The sequence below is a fragment of the Diplotaxodon limnothrissa genome, linkage group LG9 (assembly GCF_057381915.1).
Source record: "Diplotaxodon limnothrissa isolate DT_005_m linkage group LG9, D_limnothrissa_male_GT1.1, whole genome shotgun sequence".
In the NCBI taxonomy this organism is placed as follows: domain Eukaryota; kingdom Metazoa; phylum Chordata; class Actinopteri; order Cichliformes; family Cichlidae; genus Diplotaxodon; species Diplotaxodon limnothrissa.
This window is the reverse complement of record NC_140604.1, coordinates 13,071,361-13,087,816: the sequence shown is the minus strand read 5'-3', so window position 1 is coordinate 13,087,816 and position 16,456 is coordinate 13,071,361. Positions and strand designations below refer to the sequence as shown.

The 16,456-nt window shown below is 41.8% G+C and overlaps 1 protein-coding gene and 2 non-coding genes across 3 annotated transcripts; 2 read left to right on the top strand and 1 right to left on the bottom strand.

The window, feature by feature from the left end:
- Window positions 1-1,745: 1,745 nt before the first annotated feature.
- Window positions 1,746-9,873, bottom strand: LOC146625276 (CD276 antigen-like). Its single transcript, XM_085362752.1, has 6 exons — window positions 9,816-9,873; window positions 4,557-4,871; window positions 4,216-4,482; window positions 3,579-3,875; window positions 2,438-2,538; window positions 1,746-1,874 (listed from the first exon to the last, which is right to left on the bottom strand). Exons 1-6 carry the CDS (start codon window positions 9,871-9,873, stop codon window positions 1,746-1,748), a joined length of 1,167 nt encoding a protein of 388 aa, XP_085218878.1.
- A 5,126-nt stretch (window positions 9,874-14,999) lies between these two features.
- On the top strand, window positions 15,000-15,071 carry trnag-ucc (transfer RNA glycine (anticodon UCC)). Its single transcript has one exon. It is a non-coding gene; the product is annotated as a tRNA-Gly (tRNA).
- Window positions 15,072-15,646: 575 nt separating this feature from the next.
- Window positions 15,647-15,728, top strand: trnas-aga (transfer RNA serine (anticodon AGA)). The gene has a single exon. It is a non-coding gene; the product is annotated as a tRNA-Ser (tRNA).
- Window positions 15,729-16,456: the final 728 nt, after the last annotated feature.

The following is a 16,456-nucleotide window of genomic DNA, read 5'->3' as shown; positions in this document are numbered from 1 at the left end:
TTGAAGCGCCCTACTGTCAGATGGCTGCTGTTAAAGCTGCAAACTGTGCAGTAGTTTGGTGGTGGTGGTCAGAGGGCTCGGTGGTGCCAGTGTCCGGCAGCCTCGCCTCTGTCAGTGCGCCCCAGGGCGGCTGTGGCTACACTGTAGCTGCCATCACCAGTGTGTGAATGTGTGTGTGAATGGGTGGATGATTGTGTATAGTGTAAAGCGCTTTGGGGTCCTTAGGACCAAGTAAAGAGCTATACAAATACAGACCATTTATCATTTACCATTTTAGTTTGCGCTTTGGTGGAGCTGAAATGCATTAAGTGCCTTAGAAGCACAGAGATACTTGTTTTAATGTGTAATGCAATTAAACTCACAATGTCTTATAACAGCACTGAAATGACAGGATATACTGTGTCCATCCTTTCTTTCTCATTCAATAACTGAAAAACTATTTTGTAATTAAAACCTTACCCACCAGGGGGCAGCGCTGTTCCAGAAAGTTTTACTTTGGTTGCCAACCCTGCAATAATAAGAAAAGCAGCAAATATTCTGCCACGAGGAATTTGAGGCCCCATAAAAAATATCACTTTGGACCCCAGCACTTTAAATTTGCAAACCATGACAGCCTTAAAAATATTACATTAGACAGACATGGATCCATATTCTGCTTCGTTAAATCAGTGAGTCTTTCATCCTGTGTTCTGTTTTTCTTCCTGTCTCTTTAGGGAGTAATTCATTCCAACTGTGTTCCCACCTGTTGCCCATCCTCTCGTTATCCTTTGTCTTTGCCAGTTTCCCGAATCACCTGAACTGGTTCCTTTCAGTGTAGAAGTTTACTCTGAGCCCGTTTCAGGGCTCAGAGGGGGGCAGGGGGCAGGGATAGCTCAGTAGGTAAAGTGGTCGCCCTATGATCGGAAGGTCGGCGGTTCGAATCCACTTAACGGCTACCCTGAGGTACCCCTGAGCAAGGTACCGTCCCTACACACTGCTCCCTGGGCGCCTGCTTAGTGGGCTGCCCACTGCTTCACTGAGTGAATGGGTCAAATGCAGAGGAAAAACAAGTAATTTCCCCATGGGGATCAATAAAGTATCCATTATTATTATTATTTTCAGATGGCTGAAGTCCTCACCATGTCTGTAAGGGAGAGGCCAGCCAGCCTTCAGAGAAACTTCATTTATGCTACTTGTCTCCGTCTTTGAGTCACTATTCAGAGCTATGACCATAGGCGAGGGTAGGGACATAGATGGACAGGTGAATCATGACTTCACTTTCATGCTTGACCCTCTCTTCACTAAACCGACAGATGCAGCGTCTGCATCACTTCATCCATGTCCACAATCTCCTGCTGCCCTCACGAGTGAAAAACACCCCGAGATACCTAAACTTCTCCACTTGGTGCAGCAACTTGTTCTTGACCCTGAGTGGACTTGTCACCTCTTTCCAGCTGAGGACCACAGTTTCAGACCTGGAGGAGATGTTAATTATCATTCTGCTGTGTCCACCTGATGTAACCAACATAACCTCATCATCTACAAAAACCAAAGATGAGCTTCTGAGGACACCAAAGTGTAAGACTTTCATGACATGGTTGAAGAAAAAGCCAAATTTACAGTGTGGCACCATCATGACTAGAGATCATCTTCTTAGTGCAGGTCTTTGGTTCTTTTGACACAGGGAACATGAGACTCCTGGGTTCTGGATCAGCTGGTTTGGGGACCTCTGGATACTGAGCCCCTGGATCAGTTGGATAAGGACACTATAGCTCTGGCTGCAAAGGTTCAGGCTCAGGATTTGCAGTCTCAGACATGGTCCTGGTGTTGGTAACACTCTGCGTTGACTGATGAAAAGAAGCAAAATCGCTGCAGTGAAAACAGGTATTGAGTTGCTGCAACGACAAACAGGAGCAGAGCTGCAGTAATGAATAACAAATCAATGACAAACATAAAATAGCTGTTAGATTATAGCATGGTCACAATCATTGTTGTACTGCTGAAATTTACCTTTCACTCTGTGAATCTAACTTAAATGTGTTTAGTAACAGTAGTTCAATAATCATCAACTCCAACATGAACAGCAAAGTTTCCCTCATGATGGCAGAATGATGCAGACAGACTAGCTCAGCGTTTCCCATCTCCTCAGTTACCTAATGTGTAAATATTGTGTAAGTTTCTCACTCTCCTTTGTCTCATTGTCCCTCACAGTTGTGTTCTCCATCAAAGTACATTTTCCCTGCTGAGCTGAAGTTTTAATTTTCCTCGTTTTGTTACTCATGTTATATTGTACTTTGTTTCAGTTTAATAGAGACACCTTTTTATTTTATTCACCTGTGTTTCCGAGTCCTGTGTTTGAGCCCCACTCCAACTACTCAGTCAGCCCATTCAGCTTTACCTTTTCAGTTTCGATGGTGCAAGCTAATAAATTATGAAAAGTGCAATACAGGCCTCTTACCCTTCTCTGTGTGCTGCAGATTGCAGCAGTTGTCAATAGGCCGATCAGTACAATTCCAGACCCCAAAGCTGTGACAATGGCTACAAGGTTAATGTGACGTCCTGAAACAGAAGAGTCAATTTCTACTAATAAATTCCTCAAGGAATCCAGTTCAAATCCAGTATAAAACTTCGCATTTAAAATACAGTTTCTATATTTTTTCCTCTTTCTTTAAAACTTTGTAAATACAATCCAGTAATGATGCTGATATTCTACAGTTTCCAGTGCAGAAGACATTTTAAAATCAACAGAACTGTAAAATGCCCTCAAACGGTCATGGTCCCTGTGCGTTTTGTATTCTCTCTCCCTCCTCTCTGCCTGGATTTCCCCTTTCACTGTATATATTCTGCACTGATGTTGTAAATAAACTTTGGAAACGTCAACCTGCTCTGCGCTTGAGTCCCTGCTATCGACCCTGACACAAACTACCTTTGTTCATTAATTAGTTTTGTTAAAAAGCTTGTATACATTTGTATGTATGCACTTAAATGTTGAGTGTTGTTTTTGATTGAACAGACAATATCAGTAAAAATGTGACATTTGCTGCACAAAAAAGAATGGTTGAGATGCTCATAGGGCCCTATTACATTGTTTAACTGAAATACTCAGAAGCATAAAGAGGTTCAATCCAAAAAGAATTGCGAAAGACAGCTCTATTTTTAATAATCTTGAATTTCTCTTTATCAATGATCAGATTTCCTATTTTGAATATTGAAACATTATCATTTCAAAAAAAACTATTAATATTAATGCAAATTTTTTTTTTATTGTTAATAGTCAAATAGAAGTTTGAAGGTGATATCTTTTCATTAAAAGGTTTTCCCTGCAGTGGGAACTTCCAAAAAACTCACTTAAGAAATAATAATAATAATAATAATAATAATAATAATAATAATAATAATAATAAAACAGATGAATCAAGTGGACCAATATGACATTGCCATATTTTCTCCACTTGAAAAACTAAATCTGTTGGGCATCTTTCCTGGCCTTCAGACAACAATTCTGATTGGTAAAGTACCACACGGGACAGGCAAAAACAAACAAACAAAAAGAACCCCCAGCACTTATTTTCTGACTTTTTAGGTTAACTTAATCTCACCTTTGATTATTCTCAGGTGGATGTGGGTAATGTGAGTCCCCTCAGCATTACTGAGCTTACAGGTGTACATCCCCTCCTGTTTTGTAGATAAGTCCTTTAGCATGAGACTGCCTGACTTGGACACATTCTTCACCTTCTCCCTCCACTCGTCTGACACAGAGTAGGTAAAGTTGGTCCCAGTCTGGTTCACGATGGTCTGAGTCTGGTTGAATTTCCAGACGAGGCTGAAGTTGGTGAGTGAAGCGTTTGGCGAGGTGCAGGTGATTGTTACACCAGTACTGGGACCACTGATATGAGCTGAAAGACAACGAAAACCACAGTAGATACTCCAACTACAAGGAAGCCCTAAGCAATCGGGTCCCCACCAATACTTTAACCCGAACATTCCCACACAATTCAGACCCAGTTACATGTATCCAAGGTAAACATCTGCATGCATATAATCACAGTGAATTTATTACAAGTGATGCCATGTCCTTAACTACACAGCTCTTCTCAGGCAATACTCGAGTTTGTTATTTTAAACCGAAAGCACAAGTGACGTCTTGTGTGTATGTCGTACTGGGCCTGAGTAGCTGATCCACCTACAGTTGCTCTGCACCAAAGTTTGAGAATCTCAGTTGGTTGAAATACTCACATAGTCTCTGCAGAGTGGCTCTCCTCCTGTTCCTGCGAGTGCTGATGGTGCAGATAAAGAGCAGGTCATAAACACCGGCTGAAAGCATCAGAGAACTGCTGATGTTGTAAAGCAGCTGCTCAGTCCTCTCAACTGTGGTGGTGTTAGTGAAGGTGATGTTGGATGGAGGGCTGGTGGACCAGGAGAGCTGAGGTTCAGGGTAGATCCCCTCTGAACGGCAGCTGATCCAGTTTTCAACCTGATCAAGACTGACTTCTTTAACTGGAGCTGAAATAAATGAAGATTACAAGCAGTGAGCAATCTTTATAAATGAGCTGATGTTTACTGCAATTTTCTCATACCATCTACTTTTAGGTTGACAAATGACTCCTGGTTTCCCATGATGGTGCTGGTGTGGCACTTATATCTGCCCTCATCCTGAACCTCCACACTTGTCAGCTGGAGTGAGGAATTTCCACTGGAGATCTGGTCCTTGAACACTGAAGTCCTGTTTCTGAAGCACTGGTCTTGGTGTCCAAACTGGTTTTTGCTGTGGTAGTACGAGTGGACACGAAGGTCTCTTGGTGTCTTAAACCAGTGGATGACGATTTCTTTCCCAATCTGGGAACTGCATGGTAAGATGCATCTCTCCATAAAATTACAGGATTCCTCAGTATCTGAAACAGACAAACACAAGAAAGGTTCAATTTGGGGAAAAAGCATGCTAGAAGAGCTTCTGCTCTGAGCAAATATATTGGCATGATGCGTCTTAAGAAATGAGACCAAGCATTTATTTATGACTTCATCTAAAAATAGATCTGCCCGTTTTATTTCAAATAAGCATCTTTCTAAATCAGTTTGATAAACGTCAGTAAACTAAACAGGAGAAGATGAATAAATCTTACATTTCTGTGCAAGGCACTTGAGGGTTGGCACACAGATAATGTACAAGAACTGAAGGGGATGCACAACCAGGATGCCTGAAGAAGGTGAGATCCCTGACTGCTAACATAGCTTATTGCAGTCAGACAGCAACAAAAACATGTAGAACTACAGGAAAAAGGTGCTAAATGAGACAAACTGGCAGAGCAACGTCAAAAGGGTCTGTAGCTTCAAATTTAAAATGCAGAAACAACATCCAAGCTATTTTGTATTATTTTGCAAGCAGAATTAACACACCAATTAGAAAATACGTTTAAATGTTTAAATGAAATCAGCTTTCTGAATCTAATAGTATTGCTGGTAAAATTTCACAAATATGTTCAGATCTTCACACTGACAAAGGAAATCCTTTCCTGGTTTGGGAGACATTTCTTTAAAATCTTTCTTTAAAAGGCAAAAGCCTGAACTCATTGTCTCTTCTGCTATAAAACAAAAAAACAAAACAAAACAAAAACAAATGTAAAGTGAACTAAACTAACCTAACACATTTTGCACTTTGTGATTTTGCACACCTGTTGAATTACCTGAAGCAAATATTACTCAGCCAATCAAATCACATGATGGCTACTTTAAATGAGCAACAGCATTCAGGGAGAAAGGTGCTAGACAGGCTGGTCTGAGTGATTCATACAGAGCTGATCTACTGGGATCTTCCCACACAGCCATTACGAGGATTTACAGAGACCTGTCTGAAAATGAGGACATATCAGTGAGTGCACAGTCTCTGGGCGAAAATGCATTGTTGTTGTTGATGCCAGACGCCAGAGGAAAACGACCAGACTGCTTTGAGCTCATAGGACACCAACAGCAACTCAAATAACCACTTTTTTTTTACATCCAAGATAGAAGACAATCTGTGAACACACAACCACAAGTGTAGTTCTGGTGGAAGGCAGTGTTAAAGACCTCTTTTTCTCTGCACTGTCAAAAGAGGAAACAAAATGGGTTCAATTTAGTTTTAGTCTTATTTATATGAGAAAACCTCCACAATCAGATGACCCTCCATGAGCAAAAACTCCCCTTTTAACAGAAAGAAGCCTCCAGCAGAACCAGGCTCAGGGATGGGAAGCCATCTGCAGTGACTGATGGAGGAAGACAGGACAAAGACTGTGCAAGAGAGCCATGGATTAATAATGACTAATGTTTAAAAGCAAAATGATGTAGAAACACACAGTGAATAAAGAGAAGAGAGTGAAGAAAAAAAACTCAGTGCATCATGGTAATGTCTTAGCAGCCTGGACCTATTGCAGCCTAACTGAGGGAGGATTCGGAGTCACCTGATCCAGCCCCAACTATATGCTTTAGACTTAAAACTTTACTTTTTGCTAATCTTAATCAAGGATCAAGGAGACAGAGATAGTGTCTGTCTCCTTGATTCAAACTAGCCTTCTACTCCTGTCTTCTACTTTTAGATACTCAACGAACAACATGTAAGCCTGCAGTGTTAGTACAAAGTGCTCTAATTGGGTAATATGGTACTATAAGATCTTTAAGATAAGATGGGGCCTGATTCAAGACCTTATAGGTGAGGAGAAATTTTACATGTGATTCCTGATTGACAGGGAGCCAATGAAAACAAGCTAAATATGCATTCTTTTTCCTAGTCGCTGTCAGTGCTCTTGCTACAGTATTCCAGATGAACTTTTAGAAGAACGTGACAATGAATTAGTCCTGCATAGAAGTAATAAATGCATAAACTAGTTTTTAGCATTACTCTAAGACAGGATGTTTGTAACTTTAAAGATAGATGTGGGACTGCTCTCTTTGACAAACGCAAGAAAAAGAGTCCCATGTATTTGTTAAATGTGCGCATGAATTACATATTCTCCTCAAAAAGAACTCAAAGACTGCAACAATTTTGCTGGAGGCCAAGATAATGCCATCCAGAGTAAGCATCTGGTTAGACAAAGTGTTTCTGAAATACAATAGCCTCAGTTTTATCTGACTTCAGTGCGAGGACCTAATTTAGAAACAGTCAGTGTCACCGTGTCAAAAAGCTGCTGCCGTGGTTTGCCGAGTAAGCAAACTGCCATTTTAGTTGCTGAACTGTTGGGAATCATTTGAGCAGACTAATGAGTCTGAAAACTTGCAGCGTTTTGCACATGCTTTTCTCTGAAAACAGTGTGGCATACAAGCTAAAGCAGAGGAGACTGAAGATCAATATGTTTCTTTTAGTAAGGGTGAGCTTATCTGTTAGAAATTGTGTTGCTGAGGCATTTATCCAAAGCACAGCGGTGATATCCTGAAAACTGAAGTCTGTGTGTAACAGCTGACCTGTATGATGTAACATCAACCATTACTTTCCGCCTTTTAGTGTTAGACAGACGTCTAAAGATAGTTTTGCTGTGGTGCAGAGTGCTAGGAAATTTGGTCCAAGGACTAAGCTCTTTGTGCAGCTGACCTCATTAAATATGTATGAAGGCTTTCTTTAGTGTTATCGATATATCTGAGGGCTTCTTTATTACGACTAGTCCACCTTCTAAACCTGAAATCTCTGACATAGCTCACTTGTACGGTGTGCAGAACTACACAAGATATACATAAAATATATAATTTACTGTCAGATCCTGACTCATCAATACACTGAAATCTAATAACCTGTCTTTTTATTTTGACCTCTTTCTTTAAGGATCACCACAGCAGCTCACCTGCCTCCATCTTATCCTAGCTTTGTCCTCTATTACCTGATATCCTTGATTCTAATCCTGTCCATCCTCATCACTCTCACTGAAAATCTCATTGGGAGATCTCTTTCTGTCACAAGTCACCCCTCCTCACACTCATCTCTACTCACTACACCCTGCCTGTGCTCTCTTCTTTCACCAAAATAATCTAACGTCCCACCTTGAACCAGTCTGTCACGCCTACTGCACACCTAACCACTGTCTCTCCGTCCTCATACATGTCTTACACCAGCCTCACATTTCTGTCACTCCTGACTTCCTCATGCAGTGCTGCACTTCCTTACTTAACACCCTATTACACACTTTGTCTAGATCCACAAAACACAATGCAAGTCTTTCTGGCCTTCTCTACACAAAGCAAAAATCACATCTGTTGTGCTCCCTCAGCATGAAGCCACACTGCTGCTCCCGGATTCTTTATTGTATACTGCAAGATTCAGACATTGATCTAAAACACTGCTGATCTTCCAGAATCAAATTACTTGCCGTATTTTGACACAGTTTTATGCATCATGGATCTGAGTGGTGTTGAAGAGCTGTAGGACTGCATTTGTGCTCGACACGGACTGATTTGTGGCTAACAATGTCAGAGACTGAGAATACTTGGGGGGGGGGGGAAAATCACATTAGGTTACATATTCACTTCATCTTGTGGTTCCCCTGAGGCGCTCTGAAAGGGAATGCAAATATATTTTTAATTAGGTTAATGGCAGAAATAACTGTGCCCATGGGCCAGATTTACTGATGCTCTGCACCACAACAAAACCTTATTTAGATGTTAACAAGCTTCTGTCAGAGTTTAAATGAGACATGCAGCATGTGTTTGTCAGACTTACTCTTTCACAACGCAAAGGTTTGGCGACAGAATATTATGAGAACAAGCCGCACAAAAGGGTTGCTGCACGCAGTTTAGTGTTAAATGTTACGATGAAAAAAGCAAGTGTTATTTTGGTTAAGAGATTTGTGATTGTTGGAGAGTTTGTATGACGCATAAACACCGTTTTAAATTTACAGGACTCCTCAGAATCTGAAAGTTTAAAACCGTAACACTTGAAAGGTCCAACTCAGGAAAAACAGCTTTTAGCTGAACGAGCTCGTTCTCTGACAGAGATACTGCAACATGACGAGACTTCAGAAATTCGCTCAAACGTTTATTTATGACTTCTTCCTCTGAAAATATGTTCAACCATTTTATTTCAAATATGCATTTTTTCCTTCATCAGTTTTACACACTAACATTTTTTAAAACTAGAAGAACAAGAACACATATCTCTGTGGTGAAGCTGGAGAAGACAAAAGAAACAAGGGATTTCTTTCTCTGAGGCATACTCATCATCAACATCAAGTCAGTGTGTCTCATAGAAACCCTGTCAGACACACAGGTGTGATTTTGAACTGCTGAAAATCATCAATTCATCGTATCATAAAGGAATTCTTTGCACCCAGAAACACTGAGACATAAGAAGTGGAATAAAAACAACCCGTTCTGATAGCAGCTGACACGGAGTCCAGCGGCAGTTATTCAGGTTAAATTATCAGCACCATTAGTTAACGTGGGCGGTTTTTTCAGAATCAGCAGCAAATGTCAAAAAGCTGACAGGGTGACCATGTACGCAGAGAACCCGGAGTTTCCACGGGAGCTGATAGGTTATGCCACAGAAACACGCTGGAATGAATCCAGGCAGATGGCCTTTATTTATTTATTTTTACATGTATTATTAATGTTACTCTGCATTATTTACAGATAACATTGACACGCATCTGCATGAGCTGTAGAAAAACCATTTCTCTTTCCTTCAGCGAGGCTTTTCGTTTTGTCAGATAATTTGAAACACCGGCAGTGTTAAAACTCCTAGACTGGACACCGGATAAATTACCGGGACAGACCGCGGAGTGGAGCCACCCGCATTGTCTGTGAAAGGCGACAGAGATCGTGTACGAAGTCAAAGCGAATGGACCTGGGCCATAAAACAAAAACAAGCAGAAATTTCTTACCTTCCATTGCGAGAGTCCACAAGCTCAGGAGGGACAGGGCAAGCAGACACCGCTTCATCGTCCCCTCCACGTTAAAGCTTAAAATCGTTCAAAACTTTATTAAAATGAGAGGAATGTTCACGTTTCTCCATGCATGCATCGCAGCTCTCACAAGAGGTGCCCTGTAAAGTAACCATCCAGTATCCAATAAAAACGACTTCAATCAACTCCGTTAACAATATATCATATGGATACAAGCACGTCCAGGCCTATAAATATGACCCATCACCCGCACTCCCAGCAGTCCCGTGGATTTCTTGAAACCATGCAAGCCATTACGGTGCAGAAGGTCATTGGACTGACGGGGAGCGGCAGACTGCTCCTGTTGTAGTTCTCCCCTGACGACAGCATCCTGGTCAAAGGTCATTTTATTTGCATATTTGATTGAACAGCACTGATAAAACCGAAAATATTTATGCCAGTATCGGGAGAAATGTGGATTTGCATATGCAGTGTGCAGATTGTGTCCACTGTGATTTTCTTACTGCACTTTAATGTAACCTCTTCACCCCACAATCGCCTTGATCTCTGCACGCACACAAACACGCAGACACAGAGGATATGACGATGCCATCTGTCTAAACTAATAGGAAGGTTACACCACGTTATAAGCTCTTACTTGCTGGTGTTAGTTGCAGATGTTTTTCCTTTCAGAAAGCATTTTATCTCATGACAGCAGGAACATTTCGACGGTCATTCATACATAAAAATAGATGACTTTCATATATTAAGACTAAAATGTCAGTTAGTGCAGTTTTTGACATGTCTGGTCAAATGCAGTACAGGCACAGCTAATGCAGATTCAGTTTTGCTTTTATCTGAAAATAAATCAAATTAAAAATCCTCTGAAATGATGACATAGTGAGTTTGGATATTACATTTGTGTTACTGGGGCGATTGCGGCTCAAGAGTTGGCAGTTCGTCTTGTAATCGGAAGGTTGCCGGTTTGAGCCCTGGCTTGGACAGTCTCTGTCGTTGTATCCTTGGGCAAGACCCGTTGACTACTGGTGGTGGTCAGAAGGCCTGGTGGCGCCAGTGTCCGGCAGCCTCGCCTCTGTCAGTGCGCCCCAGGGCGGCTGTGGCTACTATGTAGCTTACAGTCAGTGTGTGACTGGGTGGATGAGTGAATGTGTAAAGCGCTATACAAATACAGGCCATTTACCTAAACTGTGCTGTTTGTCAGGAACACTTGAGGCCAAAATAGATAACTGATTGTCACAGCTGGCAAGAGTTGGTAGTTATATACAGTCTGTATAAGCTTGGTTAATTTAACAAACATTTTTGAGGAGATAGTTGTTCCAGTAGTTTACAGTAGTTAGTTAGTGATTAGTAATCAGAGCCAGTGTGACTGAGCAGAGCGTGTGAGCGCGAGTGGATTTATGAATGTGAGTGGCTCAGACAGGGCCTGTCCTGGTCTGTTGGGTGGCCTGGCGAACCCTTCCTCTGCCCATAAAGATAAAACTTTATTGATCCCACCGCGGGGAAATTTGTGCGTTACCTCAGCTCAGGTAGAGATAGCAGAAGGAGAATACAAAAAATACAAATAAAATACAACAGATACAAAATAAGTAAAATAATACACTATATATTTTATATAGTGAGAGACAGTATGCAAATAGCAGACAAATCAACAATACATCTCTTCCAATTAATGGCTAATTATTATTATTATTATGTTAAACATGGTCCAAAACATTCAATAAGCCAGCGGTCCCCAATCCCCGGACCGGTTGTTTGGCACCGGGCCACAAGAGTTGAGGCTTGGGTGTGAAATGTGTAGTTTTCAGGGTTTTTATCAGTTTTCAGCGTTATTTTGTTATCGTTTTTAATTGTTAACTCGGTTTTCCTGGGTCTTTTCACGTGTGTTATGAACAAATCTTCTTTTTTCGGTACCAGTACTGGTTTTATTTTGTTGTATTTATCCGCGACACCAAAAAAGCCAGTCAATGAAAATATTGTCGGGCATAAACAGGTCTGTGGCGCAAAAAAGGTTGGGGACCACTGCAATAAGCCACATCAGTGTCAACCATCTGTCTACTGCTTACTACCATAGCCAAGTGGCTAACAAAGGTAAAATGAACCCCCAAAAGTTGATTCTGTTCATCCGGATGTAACATTTTCAGTGGGAGAAACATTTTGGCGGTCATTCAAGTCACTTGAATGACCGACGGCTGTCCCGGGCACTGTGGGGCCGGGCAGCGCTGCTGAACTGGGCCCCGGTCCGGATGGGCCTACAGAAAGTAAAAAAATGGTTGTTTTTTTTTAGCTGAAATAATAAAGGATTACTTTTTAATAGACTAATTAATATAGACCAAGGGTGGCAAAAGTACAGACATTCTGCACTTAAAAGCACAGATAATTCTGTTTAAAATACGCTGATAAAAGGTCAAGTACTGATTCAACTTCTTTACTCAAGCAGAGATATTTGAAAGATCTACTTAGGTGAGAAACAAAGTATTTGTACTGCATTTCTTCCCACCTGTGAAATGCACAGAAAGATGTAAAAATATTTTTAACTCAGATTGTTGTATTGGACCGCTAAGGTTACAATAATATGACTGGATGTGCATGTTTTGAGTAGGTGGGTACTTTGTCCCTGGCCTTCTATAGGATTCAAGCTCTGAAGTCATTCAAGGTAAATTAGAAACAATGATGAAACAAGAACAATGAGGTAAACACCAATGTGAAATTAAAACGTTATTTATGTTTATAAAAAAGATGCACATAATATACAATGAAAAAGCATGATTGAAAATTAACAATGCAAAAACAGAATGTAATCAATTTACTAAATTTAGTAAAAACTGTAAAAAAAAAAAAGTTTCAGTATTAGTTGAGAATGTGAAAGAGACTTTGAGTTAAACATGATTTATATTTCAGAGATTGTCACGGTTCTGGGTCGGTTTGACCCAGCATTTTAAGTTCTTATATTTTGGTTTATTTTTGAATGATGGATCGTATCGTTTCCCTGGTGCCTTGTTGATTATTATTATTATTATTATTATTATTAACCTATTTTCAGTGATTCTGGTTTAGGGGTTTGTCTCATGTTTAACATAGTTTGAGTTCCATGTGTTATATTCTGTCTGCCTCTTTGTGTCTGCGTCCTTGTGTGATGTTTTCTTGTTTCCTGTTTTATTGTGAAGGTCTGCGTCTCATTTGAGTGTATTCAGTTTTACCTCCCTTGTCTCGTCTCGTTAGCCTAATTTCCCCCAGCTGTGTCTCCCTCCTGTTGCCCATTCCCTGATTACTTCCCAGTGTAGATTCAACTCAATAGTTTAAAGTGGTTATAACTGCACCTGTAATAAAGGCTAATTGGGTGCCAATATGTTTAAACATCTAACTACAATATCAATACTGTAGATTATATTATTAATGCAATGGTAATGATGATTATTAACAATAGCAGCAAAATAATTTCCCTGCTCTCCACACAAGGGACCAGAGATGCAGGCAGCTTCTGAAGTGAGTGAGATTAAACCTTGAGACATTAAATGGAGATGCAGGGAGACGTAGAGAGGATGCAGGGAAACCACACAGACGAACCAGCAACACACACCAGAAAACAGGGCTGAAATACACACAGGGCAATCAGGGAATGGGAGACAGAGCTGACGGGTGTTGAGAATAATAGACTGCTTGGTATACATTGGAGTTAGAGACACTGTAGTTTGTGATTGCTTGCAACATTATAACATGGCAGTTAATGGGTGTAAGAATAAAAAATAGAAAATAGGCCTGGATTGGGAACAAAGAACTGTGGTGCAGGGCAGGAGGACAACCAACCCCCACGAGTAGCACGAGTTACTGAGGGCGAGGGCCGACAATTCCCAGTGGACACTACCTTAAAAGGAGATGGGGGTCAGGGTGTCAGCACCCCTGGCCACTGTACCAGTGTATTTCCATTGTGGGGGTGTTTACTGTAGGGGGAGGAGACCAGAGGTTATAACTAACTGTTGTGTGGAATTCTTTAGATCAGCCTTTAGAATAGGACTGCAGTCTGATCCAGGATCCAGTCTGAGTACAACCAATGACTCATGCGTCTGACAAATGCTGATTGCTTTGCAAGAGGACTGGGATCGGGATTGGAGGCACAGCGGATTTCACCGGGAATGGGACAACAGCAGAAATAGCTTCAAACATTACTGCATGAAAAGCACAAGGAGTGGACACATTTCATTGTTTGGAACACTGCTTTTCACTACAGCTCTTTGCATGTAAAAACTTTGCTCTTCTCCACAGCTGGCTGACAGACACGCAAAAGCGCAAGCAAGAGTGGCCACAGACCCACTATACCGGCCTTTGTACACTCTCTCCATCTAATGATAGAGAGGAAGGATACATTCACTACTTCTAGCCTCCACTATTCAAATTCAGTATTTTCACAGTGTCCTAAAAGCTTCCTGAAAAGCCTTTACACTGTTTTCCAAAACGCTGCATCCAGAGCACAGTCAGGGACTGGAAGGACAGAGTAGATTTCCCCCATATGGACTTCTCTCTTCATTGGCTCCCAATTAAATCCCAAATAAAAATCCAAATACTTGCCCTCACACACAAGGTCTTGAATAATCACCACCAATTTTGTCTACAAGATCTCACAGTGCCATATCATCCCAACAGAGTGCTTTGCTCTCAGACTGCTGGCTTCCGAGGGGATTTTAAAGTGCAATGGAAGGCAGAGCCATCACTTTTCAGGCCCCTCTCTGTGGAACCAGCTCCCACTTTGTATTCGGGACACAGACACTTGCTCTCATTTTTGAATTAAGCGTAAAACCTTTTTGCCAAAGTCCAATAACTTGAAAGAGGAGCCAAAGACGTCCTCGTCCCAGATTCGTCCCAAGACAGATTCACACCTATTCTCACCTTGTCTGCTGTGACCTGAAGAACTCGCGTGACCATTGCGACTCTCAAGGTGCTAAAAATCACGCAAGAGTTTAAATGCGTGAGAGGCCACACTTGAGTAGCAAAGAAGCTTTGCTGATGAGATTAAATGTGCAGTTGCATGAAAGCACTAGTCTTTTTAGTGATCTACCTTTTGACCAGTTTAGAACCTGACAAGCGAGTAATCACAATGCCCACCTTGTTAATTGTCCTGAAAATCTGTATAAGCCGGACAATGAATCAGTGATGTTGTAGTCTTTCACAGCGATGGTGGTATAGTGGCGAGCATAGCTGCCTTCCAAGCAGTTGACCCGGGTTCGATTCCCGGCCATCGCAGTTGCCACTCGCAGTGCTTTTCGAGCATGTGGGCTACGTACTGTTTCACTATAAAAACGTTCTCCGCTCTTTCTGCAAATGCTTACAATGTCAGGCCAGGTGCATTCTTCATTGGCCTCGCTGCTACCGTTTGCTGTGGAAAGACACTGTTCACACAGGCTTTGAGTTCTCATCACTTCATACCTATACCTTCTTACATGAAACTGGAATTGGACACGCTACTTCTTCATAAAGACACCCAGTCCCACTTTAAATATTGTGCTGAATGTTTGGAATGAAGATAACATTTTACTAACCATGTACTGATCAGCTCTTTGCGGTGGCAAAATCATCAGCTGTGTGTGTTACTGTTCATGCAAACAAGCAAGCTAATGTCAGCCAGCTAGCTTCAACCGCAGCTGTGCTGCACCAATCTCACGGAACTGCAAAACCACAAGCTTTCGCACCAAAGTCATGCAGCTACCGCATTTACAATCCAGCGTGGCCGTTGTTGTGCACATCCTACTTGAAAGATGTGTGGCGTAGGACTTGGAAGACGTATGTATTTCAAGTATGTAGTTCCACAGCCCAATGTGGTTGTTGTGGCCGAGCGGTCAAGGCGATGGACTAGAAATCCATTGGGGTCTCCCCGCACAGGTTCGAATCCTGTCGACAACGGTCAGCTGTTTTGCGGCAGTCCAGACGTTGATTTGAGAAGAAGGCATGGAGATCACCTGAGAAGGTGCCAGGAGAAAGAGCCAGGCCTTTGCTTGTGAAAATAGAGCACGCAGAAGCAATGGACCCAGCTATGTCCTGACAAAATTAGGCACATATTCAGTAAACATGGCATCCTTCAATTGCTCTCTTAGCCACCCCACACGTGCCCCCGTGTAGTCGTCCAGGATCCACTCTGAGTACCGCCAATGACTCATGCGTCTGACAAATGCTGATTGCTTTGCAAGAGGACTGGGATCGGGATTGGAGGCACAGCGGATTTCACCGGGAATGGGACAACAGCAGAAATAGCTTCAAACATTACTGCATGAAAAGCACAAGGAGTGGAAACATTTCATTGTTTCGAACACTGCTTTTCACTACAGCTCTTTGCATGTAAAAACTTTGCTCTTCTCCACAGCTGGCTGACAGACACGCAAAAGCGCACGCAAGAGTGGCCACAGACCCACTATGCCGGCCTTTGTACACTCTCTCCATCTAATGATAGAGAGGAAGGATACATTCACTACTTCTAGCCTCCACTATTCAAATTCAGTATTTTCACAGTGTCCTAAAAGCTTCCTGAAAAGCCTTTACACTGTTTTCCAAAACGCTGCATCCAGAGCACAGAAAACAAGAAACTCAAACATGCAAAGACACACAATAAACAGAACAGAGGGGGCACAGAGAGA

Coding starts and splice junctions, on each gene's coding strand:
- LOC146625276 (XM_085362752.1), bottom strand. CDS start 9,873: ATGAAGCGGTGTCTGCTTGCCCTGTCCCTCCTGAGCTTGTGGACTCTC. Junction 2,539..3,578: donor CCACCTGAGAATAATCAAAG/GTGAGATTAAGT, acceptor CTTCTGTTTCAG/GACGTCACATTAACCTTGTA. Junction 1,875..2,437: donor TCTGCAGCACACAGAGAAGG/GTAAGAGGCCTG, acceptor TTGTCGTTGCAG/CAACTCAATACCTGTTTTCA.